The sequence below is a fragment of the Muscardinus avellanarius genome (assembly GCF_963383645.1).
Source record: "Muscardinus avellanarius genome assembly, chromosome: 19".
Taxonomy (NCBI): Eukaryota; Metazoa; Chordata; class Mammalia; order Rodentia; family Gliridae; genus Muscardinus; species Muscardinus avellanarius.
This window is the reverse complement of record NC_137805.1, coordinates 38616020-38624441: the sequence shown is the minus strand read 5'-3', so window position 1 is coordinate 38624441 and position 8422 is coordinate 38616020. Positions and strand designations below refer to the sequence as shown.

Here is an 8422-nt window from a genome sequence, read left to right as displayed (position 1 = left end):
GGTACTTTCTGAGTGTGGATGTTGGTTCTACTTAAGCGCTGGTCACCCCTGATGGAGAAGCCTAAGAGCACATAGGCCCCTGCAATTAGTGTCAGACTGGAGGATTCCACAGAGACCCTGGGGTGACTCTGGTTACAGTAAAAAGCAGAAAATATCTGTTTTGCTTTCCTCTCTTATTAGGGGTTTCAATTTGGCCAGAAGACAGGCAGAGATTGAGAACACGCTCTGGAGTCCTTGGTGTGGAACTCCGGAGGCTGGCGGCCCTTGCCCTCTGCCTCTCTTTCCCCCAACACCAACACACTTGAAAGGTAAAAGGGAGGGGGCAAGAAAACCCCAACTGAGCCCGTGGGAAAGGCAGAAACCCCCCCGCAACTTCCAAGGGCACCCGGAGACAGAGTTGGTGCCTGATGATGCTAAATGCCCCGAAACTTTTTCTTGTTTCTTATTTTTTAAATTTTTTAATTACAAACAAAAATCCCATAATAATAAACCCAAACAAAGGCTCTCAGCTTGCTGCCGCGCTCTCTAAGCGGTTTGGCGGGGCGGGTATTTACAAGCCGGCAGCCGGGATTGAAACCCGGCTCGCAGCCGCTAGGAGTTTCCCAACTGCTGCGATCCCTTCTCACCCAAAGAAACAAGGGGGTTTATGCTCCATGATCAAACAACATGCTACAGTTAAAGAAAAAAAAATGGTACAAAATAGAAATTATTACCATACATGTCCAGCATGCAGGATTAATATTTTTAATGCAGATTTTCGTATTTTTCTATATAATCGAGCAGGCAATAAAACTGATGAGATTTAATGCGCGCCGAACGTCCTAACTGAGGCCCGCGTCTCTCGGCTGAGAGCCAGTGTTCTCCGGCCTCTGGACAGACAGGTCCGTCGGCTCTTCCTCCCTCTGCTCAGGCTCGCCTCGCGCCTGCCGGGACGCCAGGGTCCCTGTCCTTTCCTCTGCTCTCTTCCTGGGGCGGGCTGAGCTCCGGACTGCGAAGCAGCCGCGGGCCCAGCAGAGTCTCAAAGTTCAGAAAGTCAGGAGTCTCCCTCCGGACGGCCTTGGCGACTCCTCCGCACTACGCCTCGCCACTTTCCAGCCGGGAGAAAAGTTGCTCGCGGACCTCCCGCCCCCTCGCCTCGCCTCTCCGGCTCGAGTCTAGGAGGCGGCGCTGGCGAACGCGACTGTCGCCTTAGCCAAAGTCCCCGGCCCGGCCCCCCGCCCGCCCGCCGGCCTCCCGCGGCCCGCGCCCCCTTCCTCCCTTTCGCTCAAGTCAAACAGGTCAAGGCTGGGGCCAGGGCAAGGGACAAGGTCCAGGGGATTCCAGGGCTGGGGGCGCGGGGCAGGGAGTCCAGGCCAGGACAAGGGTGGGGGCCGGGACCCGCCACGACTCACAGAAAGAACTCGGGAGAGGAGGGGCTGTCGCTGGTGGAGCCCGCCTCCCTGAAGCCCGAGTTGGCGAGTTTCTCGCACTTGACCTTGTAGGCGTCCCTCTCGCGGGCCAGCCGAGACACCTCCTGCTTGAGCTGTTCCACCTGCTGGATGAGCTGCGTCTTCTCGTTCTCCAGGTGATGTTTCTGCTGGACGCGTTTATACCTGCACGACTGGGCGTAGCCCCGGTTCTTCAGGGTCCGCCGCTTCTGCTTCAGGCGGATCACCTCGTCCTTGGTGAAGCCCCGCAGGTGGCGGTTCAGCTCCCGCACCGACATGGACACGAGCTGGTCGTCGGAGAAGCGGTCCTCCACGCTCCCGGCGCCGCCCGCCGCCGTGGCCGCGGCCGCCGCGTGTGGCCCGGGCCCGGGGTGGCTGGTGGGCAGCTGTTGCGCCGGGCTGGAGGCGCTGGACGGCGGCGGCGACGCTTGGTGGTGGTGGTGGTGGTGCGGGTGCGCGTGCGGGCCCAGCTCGTCGTGGGCCACGCCGGCGCCCGGGTACGCGTGGTGCGGGTGCGGGTGGTGGTGGTGGTGGTGGTGGTGCGCGCCGCGGAAGCCGTCGAAGCTCTGCAGCGGCTGGGGCACCGGGTGCGAGCCGATGAGCGCCTCCACCGCGTCCTCGGGCGTCAGGTTGAGCGCCTCGGGGTTCATCTGCTGGTAGTTGCTGGCCATCCAGTACAGGTCCTCCAGGTGGGTCTTCTGCTCGGTCGGGCTGAAGCTGGGCGAAGAGGGCACCGAGCTACAGGGCGTGCTGAGCGGGGTGGACGACACCGAGCCGGCTGGCTGCAGGCGCGTGCAGGGCCGGCCCGGGCGCTCCGCGCGCCCCAGCGGTTCCTTCTTCACGTCGAACTTGAGCAGGTCGAAGTCGTTGACGTACTCCATGGCCAGCGGGCTGGTGGGCAGCTCTGGCCCCATGCTCAGCTCCGCGGCCATCGCTGATGCGAGGCTCAGCCGCCGCTGCCACCGGGGAAACTTTGCGGCCGGCCGGGGCGAGCCGAGCCAAGCGCGGGGGCGAAGAGCGGCGAACCCGGGAGGGAGGCGGGGAGCCGAGGGCGCAGCGGGCTGGGGCCGCCGGCCAAGCCTTTGTCTGGGGACGCGGCGGCGCGCCGGAGAGTCCCGAGGCTGCCTGCGCTACCCCGGAGCTGGGGCAGGGGCCGCGCCGGGGCCGGGCCGGGTCGAGGCGGGCGGGGTGCAGAGGAGACCGAGGCGCGCGATGGGCGGAGGGGAGCGCGGGGCGAGCGCCGCCGCTCGCTCGGTCGCGCTGGCTTTGGGGCTCGCTCGCTCGCTCGCAGCCGCTCGCAGCCCGGCGGTGCAGCTGTGCCGGATCCAGCGCCGCCGCAGCCTTTTATCGCCTTCCTGATGTCACTGGGGCGCTGGGGCCCGGGCGGCCCGGCGCGCTGGCCAATGGCTGCACGGCCCCCGCGGCCCCGCGGCGCTGGGCGGGGCGCGCCTGACAGCTCCCCCGCCCCCCGAGTCAGCTGACTGGCGGCCCGAGCGGCCCGGAGCCTGCGATGCCCGGCCCAGGGCTAGTGCGGAGCGGGACGGCCGCCGGGCCCACCCCCCACCCAGGTCCCGGCCCCGCGGTCCGTGCGCGCCCACCTCCGAGCCAGTCCGCCTCTTCCACCCACGCTCCTCGCCCGCACCCCGATCTCCTCGACACCCTTTGCACCCCTAGGGGGCTCGGAGTGCGCGCCCGGCGGACGCCTCTCGGGCCCTTTGTTCGCAGGAGGCCCCCGCCCAGTGGGCGACGCTCCGTGTGTCCCGGCGCTGCGGCCGTGTGAGCGTGAGCTGTGCGCGCCGGTGTTTCTGGAGGTCTGCGTGTGTTTGTGTGTTGGGGGGAGGGCAGGGCTGGGGGTTCCCAGAGTTGTGCTCAGATGCAACTCTTAACCTGCGGGATCCTCCGCGGGCCCACGGGGGTCGTTCCCCCCTTGGCGGCGCGGTGTCCGAGCCCTAAGGTACGGTTCCCCTGGCCAGTCGCTCCCCGCGCTTCCCCCACCCCCAAAGGCTCCCCACGAAGGCAAGCGGGAGAGATCGGCCCAAAGACTCAGAATCTCTTTTCCCAGACAGACGCACGGAATCCTGAGCGCTCCAAGGCTCCGGGCCGAGGCCAGCCTGGGACAGGGCTCCGGGCGGCTCTGGGCTGCTGGGGAACCGGCCCTGTTTTTGTTTGAACGTTTTGTAACGATTAAGCAGATCCCGGCTCTGCTAGTCGCGAAGAGGCTCAAACAGGCATAAAGTGCGACCCCAAGTGGCCACGGTACGCAAAGGCGCCCGAACCGCCCGGCCGGTTACAGGGAGGCTGGAAGGGCGCCTCGGACCCAGCCAGGCCTCCCTACCTGGGCCAACTCCAGCCTGCCCCAAACGCAGGTGCTGTGTGCCCCGGAGTCGGGGGCAGGTTCCCTCGGGCCACGCACGTGTCCTCTGGGCTCGTCTTCGGACTCAGCTGCGAGCCCTGCCCTGGCTGCCCCGCTGGAATTCATTGCCCCCGCCTTCTGGGGTGCAAGTCGCTGCGCCCCGCGCGGGAAGGCCCCGAGCCAGGGAGGTCCACCGGAGGAAAGCGCAAACCGGGGACCCAGGGCTGTTGGGTGAGAAACCTCCCCGGAGCGCAGACGGGGGACGGGAGCGCAGCCACTAGGCATCCAGCCCAAGCGCCCCGGCGCCGCGCACCCTCCAGACCCCGGGCCCAGGTGGTCAAAAAGAAGGAGCTTCCCAGAGACCCCCCTGGCCTCGGCACCCAAAGCGGATAAAAGGAGAATTCGCTGGACGCGGAGACCAGACCCGCCTCCCGCGACGCCTTCTGCTTTCAAGCTTTGGGCGCTCAGCGAAGGGCACATGTGGGTGAGTTGTCCAGGCCCCCTCCGCTCGGAACCCGAGCGGGGTCCCGGGGTCAGAGGGGTCCGGTGGGCAACACCCATGCGGACGCGGTCAGACTCGGTCAACTGTTAGGAAGTAAAATATTTGCCTTCAAATAATCTGAAAGTCTTCTTTACTCTTGCGCCCCCCGGGGAGGCTGGGCTAGGGCGTGGTCTTGGTCGCCTATATTTAATAAAATGAATGTATTTTAAAACTTGAACTAAAAGGTTTGAGATCAGTAACTGTTATGCTAGGACACTCTGTCTTGACCCTCTTGGAGAGGCGTGCTTTCTGCAAAAATGATTCGATCGTCCGGGGAGAGTTCCTGGGCCGTTCCTGAGCCGCCCCTGTCCAAAGCTGGGCGCTGGGGACTCGCACCCTCCGGTAGGTGTCCGGGTCGCCTTAGCAGCGCACGGTGAGCGTAGACGGGGGCCGGCTCACTGGGGGACATTTTGAGGCCACCTCGACGCCTCCGATCTTGGGTCTGGGCTTGCTATGACTCCGGCCTCAGGCGGCCTGGGCGGGAAACACACTGGGACCTTTCCGTACACAGCTCCCTCCCTCGGGGGGCACACCAGACCCCGGCTTCCCGAGTGTACCCCACACGCCATAGCTCTTGGCGTGCAAGCTGCAAAGGGCTGGCAGGACTGCGCCCCACCCCGGAAAGTCCCTGTCCCCTCGGATCTGCCGGACTCTCGCCTGAAGAACTGAGACCGAGTGTGGCCCATTGGGGCCCTGGAGACTCCTGCGGCCCGCCTGCAGTTCCAGGAGCATCCTGCCAGCTATTTCGGGGTATTTAGGACTCAGGCTTGTCTGGGCAAGCTCGCTCCTCTTTGTCCCCTGCACCTCTGTCTCTGCTGTAGTCACTCCCTTCCCCTGGGCTTTGACTGAAACAATTCTTTTGGTCCCTAAATTCACCCCCACACACACAAAAAAAATCTGTCTCTTTGCAACTAGCTCTATGTAGCCACTCCCTCCTCTCCCCATTCCCCAGTCGCCCCAGCCCCACCTCAAAAAACGTTGGCAACAACCCCACCCCTGCCAGGTTACGGGTGAGCAACTGAGACCCGAGAAGTGAAGGCTGCCGGCCGCCAGTGGAGGCCATCGCAGGGCAGGCGACCCCACTCGCTGGCCAGGACTCCCTTCCCGGCTCCTCTGCGCTCAGCAGTCCCGGGCTCGGCCTCTGGCTCCCAGGCGCCACCTCGGGCTCCGGATTAACGTGCTCGAATCCCCGTCCTGGGTCTAGAGCAGCACCCAGAGTCAGCATCGTGTGGGTGAAAGACTGGTGGGGTCGAGGGGTGCTGTACACCCGTTGACTAGAAGAGGCATTGAAAGAAAAACACAAGAGGTGGTGGGGGGAGGAAGCCTCGGAGGAGGAAAAACGGGAAAGAGGCGCGAGCTGCGCAGAGTTCCAAGCCTTGTCCAAGGGAAACCTAGGACTTGCAGTGGCCAGAGCTCCTCTGCTGATCCTTTCTGGTCCCTAGCCGCCAAAACTCCGATTTGAGGGCTCCACGCCAGAGCGATCCCCTCTGCCTACCCACCTCAGTTGGGCCAGAGGCTGTTCGTCCCAGATGCACAAACTTGGAAATCTTCAGCTTGGAAATCTTTAGCTATAGACCACCGTGATGGAGTCCCTTCCCCCAGACCCATGGGGTCAATCCTCAGCACCTCAGAGCACTCGGGAGGGTGGGGTGGGAGAAAGGGTTGTTCCCCAAGGGACGCGGAGCCCACTGCCAGCTGCCGGGTGTGAGGTTCGCTGGGTCCTCTCATCTCTACAGAGCCAACCCGAGAGAGAAGCGCACCCTCCCGTGCGCTCCAGACCGGCGCGTTCAGATGCTCTCCACTCCTGCTCCTGCGTTCAGGCGCGAGGTTCACCTGTGTTTTCCCGGGAGGGCTGCAGGTACCTCTGTGCACTGCACTGGAGTGCCGCAGTTGAAGTCCTACGGGAGGAGTTGTGTGTGGAGGGGGAAGAGGGGAGAGAGATGCCTGGGCAGCTGCCCCACAAGAGAGGAACTCTTGGCCCCAGAGTGTTGGGGTGGCCAAGCAGAGGGTGGTGGTCCCAATGGTCCCAGGGCTGCCTTTGGCTAAGTAGAAGCCTGCAGGGACACACACACACACACACACACACACACACACACACACACACATGAGGAGCCTGCCTTCTGTGTTTCCATCACCCACATGCAATGTCTCCCTGGAGTAGCCCTGAAATCCCTCTTTCCCACCACCCAGGGGGAAGCTGGGCTGTCCATCTGCTCCCTCCCTCGGAGCCTCCCAAGGTCTGTGGTTTTCTACAAGCAGGAGGTTTTTCTGCCTTTTCTCTTCCTCTTTCCCTAAAGCAGCAGTCAGTCACTTCGACTTCCCCCTGGTCTGCATCAGATTCCAACCCAGTACCTCTAAAAAAGGTTATTCTTGAAGTTTCAGGTCCCGGTAGCCTTGAGGCACCAACAGAGCCCCGGGGGCCCAGCTGAGAGCCAGAGGTACACTGGCTCTGCCAAGCCTTCTCCCTGGCTGGCCTCTCCAGGAGGGACCACACAGAAACACTCTGGAAGGTGGGGATTTTTTTATTTTTTATTTATTTATTTTATTTATTTATTTATTTATTTTTTGCGAGTCTGGGATGGAACCCAGGGGCATTTGACCTCTGAGCTACACCCCCTGCCCTACCTATTTTTTATTCTTTATTTTGAAACAGGGTCTCACTAAGTTGAGGAGGGCCTCACTAAGTAGCTGAGGCTTTCTGTGACCCTCGATTCTCTGGTCTCAGCCTCCTGAATGCTGGAATTACAAGCCTGTGCCACCACTCCAGGCTGGGAATTTATTATTAAAAACCCTTATACCGAGCCCAGCGTGGTGGCACCTAACTGTAATTGGGAGGCTGAGACAGGACTGCAGGTTAGAGACCTGCCCCAGCAACTTAGCAAGACCCTGTTTAAAAATAAAAAATAAAATCAGGCTAAGTATGCAATCTAGAGACAGAATGCCCGTAGGTTCAATCTCTAGTGCAAAACACACACACACACACACACACACACACACACACACACACTATATGTCTCTTTTTACTTTGTTTGAATGTGACCACTTAAAAATTTTAGATTACTCACGTGGCTTGGATTCTATTTCTTTCACATTAGATAATCACTGAGCGACAGGGTCTCCAATATAGATGAGGTATTATGTAATATTGTTCACTCTGTTTCTACAGGGATTCCCCAGGCCTTTAGTTATTCGCTTTGTCTTTGATTCTCAATTCTAGTAGGTCTAGCAACAATGAGTAGCCCTATCCACAGACAGAGGCAGGCAGGCAGGGGTGGATGTGCATGGATACATGTCCTAGGAGCGTTGGGCTGCTCAGGTCACTGGGCCCTCACAGCTGCCCTGTAGGTGGGTAGGATCATCCCCAAGTCACACAAAGATCCTGTTCTCAGAGGTTAAGTGGTTTCTTTCAAGTTTCACAGCAGGGAGCAGCTGGAACTTCTGGACTGTGAATACAATGAAGTGTGGGGTCTCTGTGTCAAGTAGGTAGCATCTCCCAAATCCAGATGTCGGCATGGTCTACTCCAGCTGTCTCTGGGTCAGGGTCTCCAACCTCCTCTGGGATTGGTGATTCTGTCCAGGTCCCTGCTGCGCCTCTACCAAGTGCCAAGTCTGCTGAGGGCTCATTTCTAAGGGCAGTGTTGAGTGTGCCTTTGGGGGTACTTTTTCTCTCTCTCCTCTCCCCTGGCTGCGTGAGGATGGGGAGGAACCAAGGTCAGGTGAGAGCCAAAGGAGAGAGAGTCTGCAGAGGCCTCTCATCCTGTCCCTCGCCTTGGCCTCAGCCTGGCCTCTGATCTTAACGCTGGTCCCTGGTCCTGCCACTCACTGGAGTCTGACCTTCAGCCCAAATTAACCTAGTACTTAAAAATCAGAGATGGAGAGGAAGACGGAGAAAAGAAAGGGAGGAGAAGGAGGGGGAGGAGAAAAGAAGTCAGAGAAGAAGAGGAGAAGGAAGAGAAGGAGGAGGAAGAGGAGGGAGGAGAAGGAGGAGGAAGAGGAGGAGAAGGAGGCAGCTCTGTGCTGCTGAGAAGCTGAGTGCCACTCAAAACCATGGCTCAGTCAGTGAGGGGTGAGGAGGACCACTCCTGCCCCACTGCTGCCTGC

At 60.8% G+C, this 8422-nt stretch overlaps 1 protein-coding gene across 1 annotated transcript; it reads right to left on the bottom strand.

Moving 5' to 3' along the window:
• Nucleotides 1–1387: 1387 nt before the first annotated feature.
• Nucleotides 1388–2359, bottom strand: MAFB (MAF bZIP transcription factor B; the record flags this gene model as incomplete). Its single annotated transcript, XM_080716601.1, has 1 exon — nt 1388–2359. The coding sequence occupies one exon, from the start codon at nt 2357–2359 to the stop codon at nt 1388–1390; it is 972 nt and encodes a 323-aa protein (XP_080572727.1).
• Between the last annotated feature and the right edge of the window lie 6063 nt (nt 2360–8422).